Genomic DNA, 23,390 nt, shown 5'->3' with positions numbered 1-23,390 from the left:
TCTGATATGGTGGCTGCGCCCCTTCCTTCCCGACCATCTGCTCCCATCGGTAGTACATGCCCTGGTCTCACTCTCATTTAGACTACTGTAATGCGCTGTACGTGGGGTTACCCTTGAAGACGGTTTGGAAGCTGCAGCTGGTACAGAATGCGGCGGCTCGCCTGATTAAAGGCAGCCGCCGGCGAAATCACATCACTCCAGTGCTGAAGGAGTTGCACTGGTTACCAGTTGTTTTCCGGGCCAAATTCAAGGTGTTGGTTTTGACCTTTAAAACCCTATATGGTTCCAGCCTAGCCTATCTTAAGGAGCACCTCAAGCAGCACCAGACAGGCCGCTTAACAAGATCAGCCTCAGATGGCCTTCTCTCTGTCCCATCAGCCAGGACAGCTGGACTGGTGGGGACGAGGGAGAGGGCCTTTTCTGTGGTGGCCCCCAGTCTGTGGAACTCCCTCCCTAGGGAACTCCTCCATGCCCCCTCTTTAATGAGCTTCCGTCGTGCATTAAATACGTGGTTGTTCAGGCAGGCATTTGGGGTGGGTTAAGGTATTTTAGAAAATGTTTTTACTGTAGACTTTTATTGTTTTAAACTGTTTTATTGTATGTTGTACATCGCCCAGAGTGGCAGGGTGACCAGCCAGATGGGTGATTAATAAATTTAATAATAATAATAACAACAACAACAACAGCCCAGGGATTGAGGGGGGAAAAGTGTGGTTTGTTCAGTCATCTGCCAGACAAACCTTGCCATGGGTTAAATAAATCATTGGTTGGTTTTATGTGTGAACCAGGTCAATGTCTGTCTTCTGCAGGTTTAATTTTGAGAGCAGTTCTGCATTAAAATGGCAGATTTGCTTTCCGTTTGAGTGTGTTCTTCCTGTGTAGTGTACTATAAGATTCTAAGATGTCATCTTATCCCTCTGCATTGATTTCTTTATACAAATCCTGCACTTAGTTGCTTGATCTTCTCCTATTTTGTACAGAGGAAGCATATATACTCCCAATAGTTAATTGGATTTTTATCCATGAAGTAAAGACAATATGGTGCTCGAAGTCTTCTGCATTCTTTTCATAAAATATACTTGCCTCTAATCAGTGATGTGGGCTGGGATTTTTTTTTCCGGTGCTTTAGTTTTCCATGGAAATTTTTCCATTTCATAAGTTCATTAGTAAAAATACAAGGCAGAGCTAGCCTTTAGTAAGTTACCATTCTCTCAGTTTCGCCCTCTGTTTCCCAACTGTAATATAGGGATGATAATGCCGATCTACCTTGTATTACTTCAGTAATCCTTATGAAGTACTTTGAACACTCAGTGTACTATATAAAAAAAAAAAACCCATTCAAGCTGATGGGACTTAAAAATGTTTGTTTGGCCCATGCCCAGATTTTCACACATGGCTAGTTCATCTTCTACTTGATAATGATAGAGTAGAGTTTATTCTCTTTTAAAGTATCATAATATTCATAGGCAAAGCCAAATTCAACTTATTTTTAAGGCTCAATACAATATTAAAATAAGCACATACTGAAGGAATACAGTATTAGGAGGCCATTTCATACATTGGAGGCTGCTGCGTGTTAAAAAATTAACATGTCTAATTCAAAGTATGTCAGATGGCTACATTTTACTTATTTTAAACCATGGCCCCTCTCTACTATGGAAGCATGGTACACAAGTGGTATAGTTGAACCTCCAGCCCAGAGAGCTCCTGGACAAGTATTTCTGCAGTAGATAGACAGACACCCCTCTGGTAATAAGGTAGAGGTGTGGTATATGTTACATGTTTAACATCTACCACTTTTAGCGGGAAAAGGACTGTAGCTCAGTGGTAGAGCATATACTTTGTATACACAGGTTTCCAGATTCAATCCCTGGTTTCTCCGATTTAAAAAAGGATCAGTTAGCACATATGTGAGCAGCCGTCAGGGGTCTTCAGGGTAGCCTGCACTGATGACCAAGTTGTCACCGAACTTTGCCTTTGCTGAATTCTCCTGCAAATCATGCTCCCCCAGCCCACCACTCAGCTAAGTGGCAGGCTGGTAGAGAGCGCAGTTTGCAGGGGGAGGATGTGCAGAGGGTCATACCTGTATACCATCCTCAGCATGAAAATGATGTTCCCCTCAGCCCATCAAACAACATCAGTGGGAGGCCTGAGGGAGTGCTATTTACATGGACAGGACTGGCGCACGGGAACAGTTGGTGCATGGGAAGAGGAGAGTCCTGCATGTCAGTCCTCCCCGTGAGTGCGTGTATGAGTGAAAAGGAGGAACGGTGAATGAGTGGGTGATGGGAAATATCTTCAGCCTGTGACCCTGGGGAACAGCTTCCTATGTCAATGTAGTGTAAGATGCATCTTTTAGCCTTTTTTTTTTTACATCCAGATGTTTCTCTTCTGCAAGTTTCCTTTCTAGAAGGGACCTTGAATTCTTTTTAATTTCCCTAAATACTATCTGTATTATTTGGCCTTAATTTTAGTTAAAGACTGGAAATGTAATTCTTTACAATGAAATTTTAATACTGTGTCACACCAGCATCATGAGTAATATTGTTTCTTTGTTTACTCCTTTTCTGTTTCCAGAGTCTTTTTATCTTCTCTGACCTCATGCAGCTGAGTTGCACTTTTTTTTATCTAATCAGACTTGCTCAGGAACATTTATTTGTTGCTGAATAAACGCCTCCTATTCTAACATCATATTACAGAGCTGGAAAAATATTTCTAATTGTCTTTCTCACAACTGTGGAACTTTCTGCCCTGGAGACCCTGCTGAGCATTTTTTTGGAACTGTTGCAGTAATTTGTGTGGGCTTGGTGGCAGGGCTAAATTGGAATGGGATGGGCTTTATTATAATATACGCTTCATGTTCATTCCCCTTTAAAATATACACGCGTGCGCGCGCGCACACACACACACACACACACACACTCTCTCTCTCTTGTCCTCAGGGCAAACATTTAAATAAAAACCGAATTAACTGCTGTTATAGTCTGTAATTCAAATGATTACAATAGGTGTTGGTATAGTAAGATATTGCCCTGTGCCTGTCTTTTTGCAGAAACAAGAACATAGCTTTTCAATTTCATTTTGCATAGACCTGTAAAGTAGAAAGGTTAAAATCTACCTGGTCCAATCCCATTGCTTGGAAACAGCATTTTACATACTGCTGTTCCTAGCAGGTTGGCCTGTATAATAGGTTACATACAACCTACAACGTTGCAACGTCCAGTTTATAATTTAGGAATAAGAGCGTAGGAGGAATGTTCTGCCCTGTCAAAGGAGACTTAAGGCAAGGAGTATAGTCAGTTTATTCTTATTAGATACACTTCCTTATAATACGAGGATAGTTCTCCACTTTCTTTTTGCTCTTATAGTAACATCGATGTTGTCTTATTGGCAGTTAACTACCTTGTTTTATCTATAACTACAGGCACTCTGTCCCGTGTTCCTGTTTTCTGCCTTTGCCTATTTCCAATGCCCAATTAAATGAAATTATCTGTGTCATTCTTATATACTTGAAGACTGCAATTCATTGGTCTATAAACTCAGGCAGGACAAATTTAAAAGCTTTGCTCATTCACTTCTAGCACTTGTGGATTAGTTCACAATTTGGCATTACATGATAGAACCCCTTGCCTATGCCCTTCCTCATCCCTGGTTGGAGTTGATTCCTGGTTTCCAATTCTGGTTTTCGTGGCTTGCACAAATCATAGGTTGCTGGTTTGCATGTAACAGCAAACTAGTTTGCTCAAGTTATTAACCAAGTGGAGCACACAAGGGAGCGCATGAGCGCAGGGCCCATTCATGTTTTAGGTTTATATCTGAACTGACCCACTAACATTAGGTACAGTATCTGTACCACTACACTTCATGCTGTATCAAAGTTTTGCTGTATTGTGTCATGAGTTGTAGGTCATAAATAGAGGGATGATGGGTTCTGAGAAGATTTGTTTTCCTCCCTCAGGTAGGACAAAAAGCTCAGTCTTAGAAATTGGTGTGCAAAGAAAAGTCTTGATCAGTAACTGAAGTATATGAGCTATTTTGCAGTGGTGTTGAAAAGTAAGAACTCTGAGTGAGCAAATGAGGAAGTTCTAATATTTGAGAAGGGCATAGAATAGAACTAATCTTTTAACAGCACCCCCCCCCGGCCCAATTTCAGATAAATTAAAGTTCGGGGAGGAGGAAAAAGAAACCAATAGCACAAAAAGAGAGAAATACTAGCTCTTCATACGTTGTAGTACTGTGTAAGCCATTCAGTCTGTCACAAGATTTTCCACATGGAATCAAGTCTGATTATTTTTGTTTTCTATCCTGACAGTTTCCATCCTTATGTAGACTAAGCCCTCCATTTTCTTGCATTATTCCATATGTAACCCCTTGAGCATTCTGTATTGAAGTTTTTGCCTTCTGTAACGAGACAGTAACCTAGAGAACTGAACAGGTGTATCATGGGATATGAAGCTTATAAAACTATGAACAATGTGTAGAGAGTGGATACAGAGAAACTTCATATTTCTTCCTCTCTAATTATAGATCGCAGGACGTAATAGAATTTGGAACTCAGAAACATCCAATGGAATTGATTTGGCAGTAGGTTCAGGACAGGCTAAATAGAAGTATTTCATCATACAACACATAATCAACTTAGGGAATTCAGTACTGTGGGCTACCTGGCTTAGATGATGAATTGTAAAAAGAATTAAATAGATTCATAGTGGAGTGGCTTACCAGTGGATATTAGCTATGATAGTAGAGAATGGAACCTCCATTTTCAGAGGTAGTATACATCTGAGTTCCAGATGTTGGGGACCAATATAGGCAATAACTTTCATGCCCTGCATGTGAGTTTCCAGAGGAATCTGGCTGGCCACTTCTGGAAGTGTACTAGGTGGTGGGGCCTTGGCTTAATTCATCAAGCGTAGTTCTTATGCATTTGAAGCTTTCTAAACAGTAAGGAGTTTCATAATACTCCTGTGCAGTGAACATCCTCTGTAAGTAATGACATTGACACAACAGTTATCAAGATCGAAGGACCATGTGGATGTGCCTAGAAAGATCAATGAGACATAAGTTCTGAAGATAACAAATGCTGCTAGCTGTTGAAAGAGCTCCAGCTATGTTAATTGTAGGATCCTCTTATTGACAGCGCAGCACAGTAGGAGATGGTACTAGATAACAAGGTCTGTGTACATGATTATGTCCCGAGAGTAACAGCGAGAACCTGGGAGAGGTCAGTCTCACAGAGTAAAGAAGGAGAAGAGTGGGTGGAGAATACAAACAACTTCAGGCAAACAGTTTCAGGCAGTGAGTGTGGAGAATTCTTTGCCATAAAGGGTAAGACCCAACAAAATAATAATTAGATTGTCAAGGCAAGAAGTTTTGCTGAAGGTGGACATCCCCACAGATGCCACTGTGAAATTAGCTTGTCTGTGAATGAACATTTGCTAAGCAAGTAATAATGCCATGGAAATGGGTATATCAAGAACAAGCAAGGCTTACAAGGGCACTTCTGACTCTCTGGCATAATTGTTTTCTGTTCAGCAAGCTAGAGAAAAACTGTGCTAGTCTAATGTGCTCATATGAACATTAATGAGCAGCATTAGATCGTTCTGGGATTATTTGGAAGGTTGGCCTCATTTCTGTACTTTTCACACACCTTTGAAAGACATGAGTACATAAAATGCTATCTTCTCCCTCATGAGGTTTGACCAGTTGAAGAATGGCTGTGTTTCCCTACAGGTGGTAGACAGAGGCACCCTGGAAAAAGCAATTGTCTTATAGTCAAACAGCGCAAGAATTAAGAGCGCACTCTTATTCCTTTATTCCTAACTCTACTCTCAGTATAACACAACAGGTTAAAAAGTATTAAGGAATGTGAAGTAACCGTATGACGATTGCATCTTCCTGTAACACATTTGTGGTTCCTGTGATGTAGTTGTGTGGAGGGTCATCCAACAGGTTCCTAGAACGTTAACTTCTTGGAGTATATAACAGGGCTGAGAAAAAGGCATGTCTGAGAATTTGATGCTGGTGTTAGAGATATGCTTCCTTCAGCTCTTGTACAGTCGCATCTTACAGCCACAGCGGTAGTTGTAAGAAATGAGGTGGAAAAGCACAGAAAGATGGGAATGCAAAGAAAGAAAGGGTGGAAGCCAAGTTAGAGAGAGGTGGTCAGTGCAGAAATACAGAAAAGGAAGCGGAGAATGGAGACAGAACTGTATCTCCTTAGAATTGCTGTAAGGTCAAAGCCCATAAGTTCAGGCAACTGCATGTAGTAGGAAGTGCTGCTCTTCAGAGTGCCTGCTTAGAGCATGTGGGGTAGGTTTTTAGAGGGGTATGATAGACTTGGGTGACAGAAACTGCTATTTACTCAAAAGGGGAAGGATCTGTACATTTATTTAGCTAGGTTAGAGCGTGTAATGATATGCAAGACCTACAAACCAAGCAAGTCACTCTTCCTACTGTCCTCAGGCCTCCTTTCATGCCAAAAGGAGCCAGTTCCTACTGTAGTGGCTTTTTGTCCTAACTGTTGTGGAATGCAGGTGGACATAATTGCTGGCTCATTCCTTAAGTGGTGTGGTCATTTGAAATCTTTGTTCAATGCTGCTTTGTTCAGGTTCTTTTGCAAGGCTTCCTTTTTGTACTTCCTCAGGCAGGCTTGTTAATATTGCGCCACATTTCTTCAAGACTCAGGAAGCTTTCTTCTGCCTTCTCTATCATTCCTGACATGTTCACTTATTTCCTTCTGGCATCTCCCCTTTATTCATGTTTTTTTTCTTGCTGCTAAATGAGAGAGACAAGAGACTTGAAATTAGATACTTGAAATCAGGCTTAGGATGATAATTACAGAGGCTCAGTGCAGATATAATAATCCTGATTTCTTGACCTCCAGAGATTGGGAGCATGCTGCAGGATCTTTCCCTCCCTCCCTTGGTTCTTCTGTGCAAATTTCCCCTCCCTTCCAGACTTTGTTTTATCTGATGTAGTAGTATGTATTAATGCTTACCAGGATTACCTTTGTAACTAGAGTTTGTAATCCTTTTCAGAGTATGGCTACAGGATCGTGCTTACCAGGATTACAACACTAACCATTATTAAAAACGTAATGCTACACCATATTTAAAATATACCCTGAAAGAGAAGGGAAGAAAGCACATGAACTCTCTGGCATGCCCAGTCTCCTAACAACAGTTAAGAGACATGAATGTTAAGTCTCTAATGGACCTTAAACTTCATAAAGTTTTTAGCCTTTCCAAATATGTTTCATCAGCTGCTTATAGTTGCAGCTATTTTTAGTGAGTTGGGACAAATCATTGAAGTCTGTAAATGGAACCTGAGCCCAAGAGGTGGGCTCTGTTAATTCAAAACTATCTTATTACAAAATCATTCTTCCGCAATTGGTATAAGTTGTTTTAACTATGCAAATAAAGTATTTGCCATTCTCCTTTTATGTGCCCTGCATGCACTGTGGTTTTTTTGACATTGTGCTGGAAACAGAGAGCAAATTCTTGAAAAGCAAAATAGCATTTCACGTGCTCTTTGGGGATTGCTAGTGTTCGAGATCAGGAAGACCCTTCCTTAAGCGTTGGGTGCCTGATAACTGCTCTCACAATTTTATTCTGCTGTTCTAATGACCAACCTGATCGCTCCTGTGTTGTGTAATGTGTGTTTCATTCCGCTGAAATAATTTCTTCAAGCTACCCACAGGAACTAGGTTGAATAATTTGTCTGGTGAAAGAGTGGCGGTTTCATCAGATGGGGCGGGGGGAGTACCTTCTGTTGTGTATGGGCAGTAAAACTATACTAGTGAGCTGTTCAAGTTTATAAATGACCTTTATATATCCCATGAAGCCTGATGTAATAATCATTAGATCATTTAAAGAACACATCAGCAGTTATACAAAGACAAGTATGATGTCGATGCATTCCTGAGTTAACCAGGCACTGAGATAACGAGGCAGTGCTTCACAAAGGTTCTGCCACTGGCAGTGTATGTATCAGCTTCTGATTCTCATTGCCTTGAGTTCCTCCTTGGATCCATATGTTGAATGTTTGTCTGTCAACTTCTAGTAGGCTCAGTGGAAAGCATAGGGATGTACGAAAGTCACTTACCTTTTAATGAAATGTGATTCGAGGTGTGGGGGAGGCACTCCGTCCCTCCCCCCAAAATTCTGGCCAGGGGGGGAGGCGCTCCGTCCCTCCCCCCCAAAATTCTGGCCGGGGCCAGGGGGGAGGCGCTCCGTCCCTCCCCCCCAAAATTCTGGCCGGGGCCAAGGGGGAGGCGCTCCATCCCTCCCCCCCCCGAATCCTGGCTGGCTGGGTCTGTAAATGGCGGCGGCCATAGCCGCCGCCGCTGTTTGCATCCCTGCAGTCAGCCATGATAGGCTACGTAAACATTTGCGTAGCCTATCACGGTATTTTTTAAAAATCTAGCCGTGATAGGCTATGTAAATCTTTACGTAGCCTATCACGTTTTTTTGTTTTTTGTTCTTTTTACTGGAAATGGCGGCGGCGGTGGCCAGTCGGAAGACCGGCCGCCGCCACCAGGAAGATTCGCCCAAGGTAAGTCCTGTCTGGGGGGGCGGGCAGGGGAGCAGACCGTTTTGCCACCGATTTCGGGGGGCCAAATGCGCTGGCATTCGGCCTCCCTGAGATTTGTGGCGAAATTCTCTTGACATCCCTATGCAGAAGTAACACTAACACTCTGTTCACTAAGCCAAATCAGACATAACATCAAATGATGGTTTAGAGTTCCATGAATGGATCTTGGATGTGTGCTCCCTCCTCTCCTCATGTCCCCCCACGCTTATTTTCTTCTTCTTCTGGTAAACAGTTGTTTGCCATTGCATGCAAACTACTGTTTTTGTGCCTGGTCTCCAAACCAGAATTAGAAACCATGATAAAACTATGGGGGAGGGGCAGAAGAAGGAACATCTGAGTCAGAGGTTCATTTGTGCAATAGCAAATTCAGGTCCAGCAGGTGTTCACTCATGTCCAGAAAGTTGTGCTGGGGGATTACTGTTAGACTCCACAGCCATTGGCCTGTGGTATCCCACAGTTTCTGTCTTGTCCCCATGTTGTTTAATGTTTACATGAAACCACTGGGAGGGGTCATTTGGAGTTTTGGAGTAGAGTGCCACCAATATGCTGATGACACCCAGCTCTATTGTTCTTTGTCACCTCACACCAAGGAAGCAGTCAAAACTTCCATCTTGTCTGGACTGAGTCTCAGTTTATTGGCTCTCATCCAGTCCTTTACTTCATCCAAGCACTGATTCAGAATACCCAGTGCCTTGCCTGATTTTGATGAAAGAAAAGGAAAGCTGAGTGTCATCTGCATATTGAAGTCTGGAGTTGGAGTGTCCTTCAAGGAAACTGGTACTATTTCCATCCTCAGGGAAGCATTAACAACTGACTGGATCCAAGCAGACATTCTCTCCTTATTAGATATGATCAACCATGGCATACAAATATACAGGTAGTCAGCTAGACTTCTCTAAACATCTTGTCCATATCATAAGGCCTCAACAGTTAAAAGTTATCCATACAAATCCATACAGAGTGCTTTGGACACCTCTACTGATTGAACTATATTGACTAAGGTAATGTGCAGTGCACAGTCAACCAGTGCACATACTGGAGCTGCTGAAGTGTAGATGAATTGTTGCTAAACTGATTTAGGATAATCATCTTTTCCTAGTGTATTTTTTTAACCAAAAGAGCAAACACCCTCCTGGCTTCTGCATGAGTGGAAGACAGTCAGTTGCAGAATAAATTAATTCAGCACACAGCAGGAGTAGCTGAGCCTTCAGCAGTATGTACTACTGTAGGGCGCTCAGGCAGTGATCCTTGGTATGGAATTGGGATGTTACAAGTGTGCTCCTATTTTGTCTGGGAACTGTTGGAGGACATGGCAGAATTCGGGGAAGTGTTGAATGGGAGGAGGACACTAAGAACTGTCAGTTCAACACTTAAAAGCGAGCGGAACATATTGACAAAGGGCAGATATTGTTCCCCCACCTTTTGGTGCGCTTAGTCCATTCGCCCTCTTCTCCCATTTTTGGAGCTTCTGAATAGCGCTGCTTTGCTCCTTCACAGCTCTTTGCAAATCAGCCTGTATGCGGCTTCGTCTTGTCACTTTTCTTGTATGTTAACCTACTGGCTTAGGTGTTAAGAACATAAGAAGAGCCATGCTGGATCAGACTAAGGGTCCTGTCAGGTCTCTTGGTTCTCTCCCTTCACAATCAACACACTCTTAAGATACCAGGTTTCAGGCTCACTACTTTATTAGTTAAGGACCAGGCTCTTTACTAATGTAAATCCTTGGAGACTCTCAGGCTACAAAGGAAAACAGCTACTCCACACAATTACGAATATCAATAGAGGAGCCAAGTGGGAATCAAAGACATTGCTGGCAGTTTGAAACAAGAACTTGCTGGCCAGAATAACTTGGGGGGGATGCCCCTTCCTTACAGTTGTGCCCTCCTACATAGGCTATCATGCATAGTCACCCTGGTGGAACGTCTGAGCTCCACCTCTAACATTTCCTGCTTTGCTCTGCGCAGGACTCTAGCATCCTTCAGGTCACGCTCTGCACTCTCCTCCTCCTCCTCCGAGACCTGAGTTCTCACAGGGGAGGAAAGGGGGGGGGGCTTCAGGTTGAGCCATCTGTGTACCAAGTTCCTCAGAAAAATGTCTATCCATATCTGAGCTCATTAGGGAGGAAACCTCCCCCAGTTCTGGCTGTTCCCATTCTCAGTCTGAGCTACTATCTCCACACGCTCAGAGGCATTCCTGACAGGTCCATCTAGTCCAGCATTCTTTTCACACAGTGGCCAACCAGCTGTCGAACAGGAACCACAAGCAGGGCATGATCACAACAGCACCCTCCCACGCATGTTCCTCAGCAACTGGTGTACATAGGCTTACTGCCTCTGGTACTGGAGGTAGCACATAGCCATCAAGACTAGTAGCCATTGATAGTCTTTTCCTCCAAGAATTTGTCTACCCCCTTTTAAAGCCATCCAAACTGGTGGCCGTCACTACTTCCTGTGGTAGCGAATTCCATAGTTTAACTCTGCACTGTGTGAAGAAGTCCTTTTATCTGTCCTGAATCTCCCACCAGTTAGCTTCACAGGATGACCATGGGTTCTAGTATTTTAAGAGAAGGAGAAAAATGTCTCCCTATCCACATTCTTCACACCATGGATAATTTGGAGACCTCTATCATGTTACCCCTTACCCTCCTTTTTTCCAAGCTAAACAATCCCAGCTGTTGTAACCTTCTCTCATAGGGGAGATGCTCCAGCCCCCTGATTATTTTAGTTGCCCTTTTCTGCATCTTTTCCAGCTCTACAGTGTCTTTTTTTAGTTGTGGTGACCAGAACTGTACACAATATTCCAAGTGTGGTACCACCATAGATTTGTATAGGGGCAGTATGATGTTGGCAGGTTTATTCTCAATCCCTTTTCTCATTATGCCGTTGACAGCTGAAACGTGCAAGGAAATTGACCAGGCAAGACTGCACATATTGAACAGATGAAAGTGTGATCTTGTGCACTTACAAAAGTATGGGAATTTTAAAAAATTACAAACACATTTGCCTACTCCCAAAGCACCCCCCCCCATTTTTAAGGTGGCAAACAAAGAGGGGTAGTGATTGGAGTGGGGAGGGGGCTGGGGCGAGAAGGCAAGACAGGTTTTGCCACAGAGGTGCCTGGGATATGTGCTGGAACTGGCTGGAGGGCTGAGGAAGAAGCAGTGGGGAGAACAAACCACAGCAAGCCCAATTGTCTGTCAGACACCCTGTGGGTTGTTCAGCAAGCAACCCACCCACTGTGGCTTATTCACAGGGTAGCTTAGCATGACAAGTGAACCTGCCCGTGGTGTGTATGCAACCAACTGTGTATGACTGATTTATGTAAGGTCGTTTTCAACACATTTTGCCTCTTGCCTCCTTATGTAATGTATATAACCCCAGTGTCCTTATTTTGAGCAAGAAAAAGTGTGATTGGTTTGCTGTCCTATATGCATGCTAAATTAACATTTTGCTTTCTTTTTTCCTCTTTTTCAGTACTTTTCTGTACCTGAAATTCCTGGTAGTTTGGGCCCTTGTACTGCTCGCTGATTTTGTTTTGGAATTCAGATTTGAATATCTGTGGCCATTCTGGCTTTTCATCAGGAGTGTTTATGATTCCTTCAGATACCAGGGATTGGTATGTATAACATAAAGTGACTTTATTTTCTATTTATCATGACTGCTAGCATTAGAATAAGTAGCACTGATAAATATCTTGACCAGGATCCCAAGAGCACTGTCTGCATAGGCCTGACGTTCTTCAGTGCATGTGCTGTGTGTGTGCGTGCATGGCAATTTTCTCTTCAGGGCACATCCCCTCATGCTGCCCAGGATGGTGCTCCAGAGGGTTCCCTGAATTTCAGAAGCAACTTCTCGAAAGGGTTGAGGAGCTGCAAAGGGGAAAGGGCCTAAAAAGTCCTGCTGCATAAGCAAACCCTCAGACTGCAGTCCTTGGAACCAGTAGGAGGTATTTCAAGAACTCAGAGTAACATGAGACAAATTCAAGGGGAAGAATAGGAGTGGATTGCCTGTCAGTTAATGTTTCATTGTAGCTGGGCCCATAGCTGTGAGGTCATAATTAGTATTAGATTATAATTTTCAGATGACATCAGGGAAAGGGTGTTTTATATGAACCTCACACCCTAAAAAGAAGCAAAGTTTTCAAATGGATAACATGGATTTGGCAGATCTTAGTGTCGGATCTGGAGTGAAATTGCTTCTTACTCATGGTAGGTGATCTTTGTCAAGTGATTGTCTTTGTTCAGCAAATATAAAATAAAACTAGTACCCTCTCTCATGGAGGTGGTGGTGAAATTAAAGGAAGGGTAATACTAAAGCTACAGTCCTACAGTAAAGCTACACTTACTCCCAAGTAAGCTTCATTGTACTCAGTAGGACTTATATCTGCGTATCAGTTTATACTGTTGATGTGCAGAGCATTTCACATACATTCTTTCAATAATCCATACAGGTAGGTCATTGGTTTTGTCCCCATATTGCAGATTTAAAGTCAATTAGCAACTCCATTGCAGAGGTGAATCTTGAACCAGGGATTTCCTGGCCTGATGAAAGAAGTTTTATAAAGTATGTCTGAGGAAAACATTTGATCTCCTGGAGCTCCCTGTATGTGATAAGGTTAAGAGGACTGATATTAATCTATGGGCAAAGAAAACCCATCTTCTAAAATAATAATAAAAGCAATATTAATCATAGCAATAAATTAATAATTACTAACAATAGTGAAAAATAATAACCTTGCAGCTCATATGGGCTTCTTCTGCAATGCAAGACATTTTAAAAACCTAAGTAAAACGTGATCACAATGTATTGTTTGAAGACTGTTTATTGTAATTTATTTTTAAAACTAATATACGTTCTCCTTCCTTCCCCCTCTCTTTAGGCCTTTTCAGTATTTTTCGTTTGTGTTGCATTCACATCAAATATCATATGTCTGCTCTTCATACCAATACAGTGGTTGTTTTTTGCTGCCAGCACGTATGTTTGGGTACAGTATGTCTGGCACACAGGTAGGTGATCCTATTTGTTACACTCCAGCCATTAAATATAAATATTAGAGCAAGGTGCAAAATAATAGTAATTGGTTATTTTTTCAAAAGTCACATGTGGTCATAGACCAGCCTGCTGCTGCTAACCCAACAGTACCCAGTTTAGTGTTGAAATATCCTTAATTTGTTAACACATCTTATCTCCAATATCCCAAAGCCTGAGACGCAGCAGATGAGGCTTGGTGATGTCATGGGGTTGCCAACTCTTGAAAATAAAAAATCTGATATGTGGTATGGGCCTGGGAGCACTGCTCAGGTGTAAAGTGGCTGAGATAAGAGATGTGAAGACCCCCCAAATGAGAAAAATCTGGAAAGGAGCAATCCTATGGCCCCTAGACAGTGTCTGAGGGGCCATAGGATATTTTGGATTCCCTGCGGGGGGAGGAATCAGAGCTCTGACCCCCGTCCTCCTCACAGCTGGCATGGAAAGAACCATGCTGGCTGCTCTACAAGGTGAGGAATTTGACCTTGGAGAAGGGGGCGTCTCGGTGGGTGGGGATGGGAGGAGACTGGCCAGGATACCAGCTGTCCTTAGGCCTCTCCAGCATCCTTCCCTCCCCCTCCGAAATGCCCCAGCTAGGCAGGCGAAAAAGCCTGTCTAGCGAAAAGTGCAGTGTGGGAGGACGAGGAGGCGAAGATTGCCTCCTCTGCTCCTCCCACCCTGCATTGGAAGGTCATAAGCCTTGTGTTCGGGGGCTTACGATCATCAAGGACGAAACCCATTGGATTGTACCCTAAGGGACCCAATGTTTTCTGGGTTTTGTGGGGAAGAAGACTGAAAACCTCTTAAAATAATGAGTGCGAGACCCTTTAGAGCATTTTCCCCAATTCCATGCACTTCTCAGTTAAAGCAAGTTAGCAACAGTGTGGCCAGGGCATTCTGCTGTTCCTGTGCCCTCCTTATTTGTATAACTGGTGGTGCTGCATGTGCCATTCACCTGTCCGATAATTACTGCAGGCAGGCATGTATCAACTAGTCTAACACATCCATGCACTTAGAAGAAGGCTTCAAGTGTGCAGGTGTGTCAGATTAGCTGATAGCTCATGAGATTTAACTCACTGTCCTGAGAATGAACCCCCAAAGCCCGAGACCTGGCAGACTTATGTATTGTTAATTGCATGCTAAGCACTTTGATCTGTCATAACAAGAGACTTCTTTATTTTCTTAATTTCTAAAAGCCCTTTCTTAAGAATTCTGATTTGATGCCTAGCTTTCTTTCTGTTTATCTCCAACAGAGAGGGGAGTGTGTTTACCAACAGTATCGCTGTGGATACTGTTTGTTTATATTGAAGCAGCAATTAGATTTAAAGATCTTAAAAACTTTCACGTAGACCTTTGTCGACCTTTTGCTGCACACTGGTAAGTGTTCCCCCAATGTGTTCTTTTGCTTAGGAATTTCCTCTCAGATTTATTACTTCATCTGTCATTCTTAAGCAGACGGGAGCTTCACCATCATGTTTACCAAGCGTGCAACAGCTGCATTTGTGGAATCTTAATTTTTTTAGAGTTCTTTGAACTGAATGATATGACTAAATTGGTTGTGGGAATGTCATTCCAGAGGTGGACCTCTGTATGTGGCTGGAGACTTCCCAGAACTAGGATGAAGCTGAAACATTTAATTTTGTACAGCCCAGGAGGAAATTACCTGTAGGCTGGTATGACTCTCCTCCCTTGAAGTGCCATTCTGTAATGTTACTTCTGGCAGCAACAAGTCGCAATACCGTGACTTCATGTATTAGGTGGGAGTTGCTGTCAAACATTTGCAGGGCTATATCAGACTTACAGCAAAGGGTCTCTTTGGATCATGTGCAGCAAGCCAGGAAGCAACTTGCACCACCTCTGCTATCTGCTCATTCTTCCACAGGGGGGCTTACCTTGCACTTTGGGAAAGCTGGTGGTGATTTCTCCTAGCAGCTTTACATGAGCAGTTTGTGCTTTTGTGGAACTGCTAGCTATTTGAGTTTGGCTGTTTTATTAATACATCTGTCCCTGTATACTTGTCTAGTTTGTAGCAGCTTGGTGCATTTTCAGTTGTTCAATTGTTTAAAAGCTAGGTAGCTAAATTAATTTGTTGTATTTCATAGAGGCTGTGATTGCATTAATTGCCAGTGGAGTTCTACCGGAGTCAACAAGGTTCAGTTGGCAGAAGCAAGCCACCTCTAATAGAATTAGTGGGCCGTAAAACTATAATTAATTTGGGTAATTAATGTAATCAAAAACAGAAAATTAATGTCCTGTTCTAATATAACTTAAGTGGTGTTCTATGGTGAGTGTCAGGTGCAATAGAAAAAAATTGTTCCTAATTTCCTTCAAAATGCTGAAAATATGAATATTCTCTGGGCTGTTCCTTATTGTCCAGGACTTCTGTTTTCTGGCAGCTGCTGTATCAGAGAGGTTTCGTCTGGTGGTTGTTCCATTTTTATCCCATCCTTCCTGCAAGGAGCTCTGGGCAGCATTCTTTGTTCTCCCCTGTCGGTGTGTCCCGTCCCCCCCCACACACACACACACACACATTTTGCCCTCGTAACAACCTTGTTAGGTAGGTTAGGCTGAGAAATAGTGACTGACCCGAGATTATCCAGTGTGCTTCATAGCTGAGTGGTGATTTGAACCTGGGTCACAACTTACATACGCAAAACAACTATTTCATAAAGAGCGTGGTACTCAGCCATCCATGGAGTGAAGGAGCGTTGCTGCTACCATCATCCCATGGAAAAACACAGTCTTAACTGCAGCTCCTAAGAATGAGGATAGGCAGTGCAGAGACTGATGCGTTGCTCTTCTGATCCAAGAAGTGTGGACCTGCTGAAGCTCAACATCTTGGCAGTAGAGAAGGCTTCCGGGACAAAGGCAGGACCTCAATAATTGGGCTGACCAACGTACTTGGAGGGTGTGCTCTTGAACAGATGATTGGAGAGTGAACTTCTTACTTTTGGTTTATAGTTTCCACATTGTTTACTCCCTTATGTGTGTTTGACTGTTAAATTATTACTGTCTGGTTCTGACACTTAGATTTGAAGGTCTCCCCATTACCCACAAGGTTACCCCAAAATACCAGTGAAATGGTACATGTGAGATGTTTTTATGTCATTTGATAGTCTACGGTGGTGTTAATCATTGCCTTAATCCAGGATTTTATTGCCTTAATCCAGGGCTTCATTTGTCTTCATATGTAAATAATCCCACTTTAATTTGTAAGTGAATATCAGTGACATGTTGCCTCTTTCTATAAAGAACTGCATTCTGATAAGAATTGTAATCCTGATTATATTTTGCTGCATGCCGGGCTCCTTATTAGTTTGTTCTTATGGGTTTGTCTCCATTAACGAAGCTGTTGTCTTCTTCTTTTTTTCTAGTATTGGCTATCCTGTTGTGACTTTGGGCTTTGGCTTCAAAAGTTATGTCAGCTATAAAATGCGATTAAGAAAACAAAAGGAAGTGCAGAAAGAGAATGAATTTTACATGCAACTTCTTCAGCAAGCTTTACCCCCAGAACAACAGATGCTACAAAGGCAAGAGAGAGAAGCAGAGGAAGGTGAGTTCTTGGTTATCACAGGCTTGGGACAGATGTGATGGTTTGCACATTTGGAGCCAGCCCTGTGAATATGTGCTCCTCTCTCCTCCCTTCCTTCTCTGGAGTAATTTTCTCTTCCCGATCTTAATCATGGCTTTGTGATCCAGGTGCAGCAACACAATCTGCGATTAGCACAAATTATGGTTCTTTGTTATCTCTGTACAGTTCCATAATTAGGTTCTGTCTCTTTGGAAACTACTTTCCTGCCCTTCTCCTCAGGAAGCAGCCATTGGCCTCTTTGAGCGTGTCCCAAGAGGGAGTAGGGGTGAATGCCTTCCCACATAATTCTCTTCTGACCCTCCCACAACAGCAGCATTGTTGGAAACTTCCTCCAAGATTTTTCCTCAGAGCTGTGTTCTTATAGTTATAGTCCTTGCTTTTTCTTTTTGTATGGAATATTCTTGTTCTTTCTTCTCATTGTTTTTTCTTAATGTGACTAGGCCACCATTTTTCATTTTCCCAGGAAAGAGGGGTTGTCTTCTTTTTTTTCTGCCTGTTTTTTTTTTTCTGCAGAGCCAATACTTTACAAAATTATGTGGTTTGGGGGGTAAAGTCCCTACTGTCATACCTCCGGCAATTTCTGAGTAATGATCAACACAACAGTATTCTGTACTGGCTCCTCTGCTTACAACTTTCTGCATCTCCCCAAGTAACCCAGGTTACATAATTTCTTAATGTGGTGGTACTACCACTGATTGAACCATCTGGGGATCCTCTATCCTCATTTCCAATACCAGCCGTGCCACCTGCATCCTCTGTAGTAATGTGGGCACACTTGGTACTGTCAAACACACCACAGTGTCTGCAGCATGGTTATCACTCTTCAGCAACTTCTCATTCAGAGGAAAAGTCTTGGTTCTCCTTAACAGAAATAGACGGAACATTGGAGCCTTCACTAGATCACGTTGTAGGTGATACCAAACCATAATTTGTAACAGAGGATCTGTGCCTCTCCTCAGAAGAGCTGTTGCAAATGGTACAATTGCTCATGGACCAGCAAGCTTGGCCGCTTATTAGTGAATAGGTGATCCAAATGATATCTTCAGATACAGCAATTCCAGAGGCCCTTCCTGTGCTGCCTGCATTTCTGCTCACTAGGAGCACTTGTGCTGCCAAATAATCTTGATTCTGAGCTTTCACCTCTTCACTTAGTTTGGACCCCATGTCTTGTGCCACATGGACTATCTCCTTCATTTATTCTCTGAAAGGTTATCTGCTTGTCCTCTGCAGATGCATAGAGGAACTTCATGTGTTCTTTCACCCTCTTACTAAACATTTTGGGAGGAGATTTTCAAATATGTATCTCAGTTCTCCCACTCAATGGATAAACGTTTTCAGTCACTGGCCACTTGTGTTAGTTCTGGTTGCGGAGTCAGTGAAGTCAGGTCTATGTTACAATCCACCTTTCCTGTGAATGCACAGGGACAAGGTGGTTCTTCACCTGTATATCATGTTCCTTCCCACTTTCATCTATCTTGCTTTTTCAGAACAGTAGGTTTTTAGAGAGAGAGAACACCCTACATAGAGTGTATTTGCTGAACGCTAGCTTTTTTACCATCACAGGATGGCAAAGTTCAGGAACAACTTTTTTCATTTGTTAGCTACCTTAATAGGGAATGATGTGTTTCCTCATAGAGACTTGTTTGTTGGGTCGTACCTTCTTTCACAGTATACTACCAAGTAGTTCCTTTTTGTGTCCATAAAGAATAATTTTACTCATGGAGGATTGCTTCTCCTCTCCATGCTTCAGCAGAATATCCCTTTCTGAGTTCTGCAGAGCTGTTATGTGGACAACCCCATCCACATTGGTCAAGCATTGTGCTCTTAATGCCAAGGCTCATGCTGGAGCTCTGTTTTTCAGAGTATCTTTCAACGATATCACCAACCCCTTCCTCCAGGTATGTTAGTTTGGCAGTTTTAACCCAGATGTGGGGCTCCATTTTAACCCAGGTGGGGGGCCACAAAGAAGAAAGGTTGCTTAACTGTAATTGGTGTTTTTCGGGCAGAACCTGCCCTCCTTTCCCAGTTCTGGACTGTCTCAGTTATGAGTGTGCTTTTGTATAGCTGAGCACAAGAAACGCAGGAAGAAGGCACTTGCCCTATCCCTTGGAGCATGCTCAGAGAGGCTAATTCCCACCTCGTGTATGGAAGGGCAGGAGTGCCAGCTCCCTGACTAGATCTCTAGACGTTCCAGAGATGTTCTGCACAAGTGCACAACAATTCTGTGACACTGCACAGGTGACCATCCAAATTAAAAACAGAGGTAAGCAACCTGCCTTTCCCTTGTAAACCATAGATCAGTCTTCCGCAACCTGATGCCCTCCAGATGTATCGGACTACAACTCCCATCATCCTTGGCCAGCACAGCCACTGGCTGGCAATTACAAGAGTTGTAGCCCAACACATCTGGAGGACACCAGCTTGGAGAAGCCTGCCATAGATTGTAACTATGGTTTGAAATGGGTCTATAAACTATTATAAGGGCACTTGCTTTGCTTTAACCATTGATTGTACCTGGGCATACGAACTGCAGTATACATATAATGCTGAAAAGGAAAGAGCACTGCACATCACTTTGAAGAGGGACAAGAGCCAGAGTGTGTTCCTCAGGCTGATTCTCAATTTGCAATTACAATTTTCAGGGATAAAATGATACGTAGGTGATGCAATGCACATAACACAGCACTCCAAAACAAATCAAACAAACAATGATAGTGCATCCAGTTTATAAATTATAGATTTAAAAAATTTAAACAGATTTTAAAATGTGAAACATTTGAGCATAAAATGCCAGCTTCAGTCACAAATAAGAATATGCCACAATAGCACTTACAAACTGAGCCAGAGCCAATCAGGAACAAGCCAAGCCTCAGTGGGGGAAACAAATATGCACCTGTATTCCACAGCCAATCAAGCCACATTCATAAACATCATTTGTATTAACAGCTATTTTTAAAAAAATAATCATGGCAATAGTTGCAGCTACTGCTATGATTCTCAGCATGTTTACAGGAAATATAGTTCCATCGTAGGACAAGACAGCATGTCTCACTGGAAAGCAGTGGGATAAGATCGTTGAAATGGGTTTGTTCCATTGATTTCAGTGGGTCTTAAACACAACTGGAAGTGCAAGATGGAAAAAAATGAAACCATTTTTTTAATATACAGATCAAACAATATTGCAATACAGTTTAAATAGCAGAGTTGGCACTTGAATGCCACCGTTTTAGCTTTGAAAGTGACATGTGGTATGTAAGGACATACGGCTAAAATGTTCATGTAAACAAACCCACAGTGAGGCTCCTGCGGCTGGAGAACAACCTCAATATCTGGTTGTGTGGGATGCTATAGAACTATGCAACTACTTCTTAACTCTGGTGATTATATGTTTATACCTACGTTTTTCTAATGATCTCAAATTAGCCTTACTGTAGGCAGTTTAGAAGGCATTTGTTGAGTAATCACAACAATGAGATGGATATTGGAAGACTGTACATTCAGTGGGAATGATAAGCCTAGAGAAGGCTGCTTTGTAGTACATAGAATCCTGAAGCCATTTTATGATCTTAATTTAAATCAGAGTAGTAAATTACTTTCTAGAGGGAAACATCTTGTTTCTTTTAAAATTTACACTAGTAGTTGCTGTATTGCTCCCCAAAATAGATTTTTTATTAAAATGACGAGGTCGATGCAGGAGAAAAGCAAAGTCATGTTCCACAGAACTCTTCTTCAGGAGTTCTTTAACTTAGAAATGTACTAAGGCTACTAATACATCCATTTCTATTGTGAGATTTCTACACTATTAGCTAGAGAGAGAACTATTTTTTTGTTTCAAATAATACACATAATTACCTTATAAGGGGAACATGAGACTTGAGAATATAAATTAGTTTTGGTTTAAGTTTTAAATATTATCTTTTCATCTTTTTTTTATATTTCAGCAGCAAAAGGATTGTCCGATATGGATTCCTCGATACTATTGCAACACAATGGAGGTATTCCAGCCAATAAAAAGTTATCAGCAACATTACCAGAACTAGAATACAGAGAAAAAGGGAAAGAGAAAGACAAGGATGCCAAAAAACATAACCTTGGAATAAATAACAATATTTTGCAACCTGTAGACTCTAAAATACAGGAAATTGAATATATGGAGAACCATATCAATAGTAAAAGATTAAATAATGATCTTGTGGGAAGTACAGAAAACCTCTTGAAAGAGGACTCATGCACTGCCTCATCCAAAAATTACAAAAATGCTAGCGGAGTTGTGAACTCCTCGCCACGCAGCCACAGTGCAACTAATGGGAGCATCCCTTCCTCATCCACTAAGAATGAGAAAAAACAGAAATGCACTAGCAAGAGTCCAAGCACACATAAAGACTTAATGGAAAATTGTATTCCTAATAACCAGCTAAGCAAACCAGATGCACTGGTAAGGTAAGTTTGATATGTTAGTGATCTACTTTCCTCTCAACTCTTACTTTCTTGCTCTTTCTTTTCGCAGTAAGTTAAGATGCCTTTTTAAGGAGGATCTGTGGAGGTTAGGAAGAGGCAGAGGTTGTGGATTGGGGTTTGTGCATGCTCAGGATTGGGTTATACTGGCTTTGTTCCATGAAGGTCATGCAGTCTTGTTGTGGAATCAGCACGATAACCCACACTCAAGGGCTGGGTGTGGGTAGTTGTTGAAATGTGGGTAGTTGTTGAAACGTGGGTTATCGTTGGTTAACCATGAACAACCCACAGTTCAACCCAGCAATCAACCATGGGCTCTCTTCATGGGTTGTTCATGGTTAACAAACCATGGTTTGTTAGCGTGACTGGGCACAGACAACACAATAATCCACCTTTCAACAACAACCCATGGTTCAGTGATAACCTGGACTCAGCCCTTGAGTGTGTGCTATCATGTTGTCTGAACCCAGTCAATATCTAGAGAAATAAACTAGGAACTTGAGTTCTGCACCATGGCTGTGCTAGTCAGTTTACTTAGTGCACAGTTACACAATTGCTTTTTCTGGCGAGCCACATAGGAAGAATAATTAACTTGGGCATATGGGGTAGGCAAACATGTTTTCATGTATATGCATGCTTTTGCATGTGGAAATGCTTGAAATGTTTTGTAGTCCTTTCAGTGAGGCTTACAAAAAGTAATGCTTGTTTCTTGCCTATGCGTTTTTGTTTTTCTGTTTAAATATTTCTTCCTGGGCTTGTAATGCAAGTGATGCAGATTTTTGGCACAGTGGATAGTAATACTCGCAGATAAAACCATACTGGGGGAAAAGTGACTGAGAGTTTAAATCTTTGGACACAGAACATATGCCAGAAGTTATTATTTGGTTAATTTGAGGCTAGAGGTTTGCGAACATTTTGACTGTTGTTGAAGTAATATTCACAAGAAATCGGAAAAATGAGTGCACTCAGCAGTCCACAATTCTGCTCCCATGGTGACTGTCTAGTTTTGTCTGTTGGCAAGTGTGACAAGAAGATTCCCAGCCTTCAGCTTTGGAGCTGGAGAAGAGATGGGGATCATTCCAGGGGTGTACTGCTCTGTGCTCAGAAGCACAGTGCAACTACATAGAAGGTTCCCACCGTCTCCAACTCCAGACTGAGTTTTACTGTTTGGGTGCTGAGCTGCATAGGAGCATGGAGCACCTCCACAACCCAATACCAACACAATCCCCTGCCCCACTTCTCCAGCTCCACATTTGAAGCTGGAGAGGATGGCAAAAATCATCCTTGCAGTTGCAATAGACCAGCACAGTTCTGAGGATCGTGTCCCACTCCATCCTTCAGCTAAAAATTTGGAACTGGGAAGAGAAGCAAGCAATTGTCCCTGACCTCAGAAATGCAGCATGAGGTCGGGGACAAAGGAAGGGCAGGGTCCCGACAATCACTTGTTTTGGTTTGGCTACCAAAGCCAATCAAAATGGGTGGCTTCTGCCACAGTATATAGACAGGGCCAGAAAAACCTGGGGCAGGATGGAAATGAATACTTTTGAAGATGAACATTCGCATCTGTTTTATGAATACTGCAACGCATGATAATGCACTGTGAAATCATGTGCTTCCTTCTTTAAGTTTATGGTTTTGCTGTATTATAAAACTTCTTGGCACTGCTTCGATCAGCTGTGTTTCCCATTGGAACTTTGCTGTGCTGTTCTGCCAGTTGGCAT

At 42.3% G+C, this 23,390-nt stretch overlaps 1 protein-coding gene across 2 annotated transcripts in view; it reads left to right on the top strand.

Annotated features, from left to right (window-relative positions):
- Nucleotides 1-23,390, top strand: part of MACO1 (macoilin 1) — an 83,985-nt gene that overhangs the window by 22,667 nt on the left and 37,928 nt on the right. Inside the window, exons 2-6 of one of the 2 annotated variants that reach the window (XM_084815868.1) lie at nucleotides 12,069-12,210; nucleotides 13,474-13,600; nucleotides 14,876-14,999; nucleotides 16,997-17,175; nucleotides 21,156-21,654. In XM_084815868.1, coding sequence (XP_084671994.1) covers nucleotides 12,069-12,210; nucleotides 13,474-13,600; nucleotides 14,876-14,999; nucleotides 16,997-17,175; nucleotides 21,156-21,654 — 1,071 coding nt within the window. The remainder of the gene's footprint in view (nucleotides 1-12,068; nucleotides 12,211-13,473; nucleotides 13,601-14,875; nucleotides 15,000-16,996; nucleotides 17,176-21,155; nucleotides 21,655-23,390) is intronic. The other variant, XM_084815869.1, reaches the window with a different exon arrangement.

This window comes from Heloderma suspectum, chromosome 10, assembly GCF_057233095.1.
Source record: "Heloderma suspectum isolate Gila_16-S chromosome 10, 16-S_ref, whole genome shotgun sequence".
NCBI lineage: Eukaryota > Metazoa > Chordata > Lepidosauria > Squamata > Helodermatidae > Heloderma > Heloderma suspectum.
This window is presented reverse-complemented; position numbering and strand designations above follow the sequence as displayed.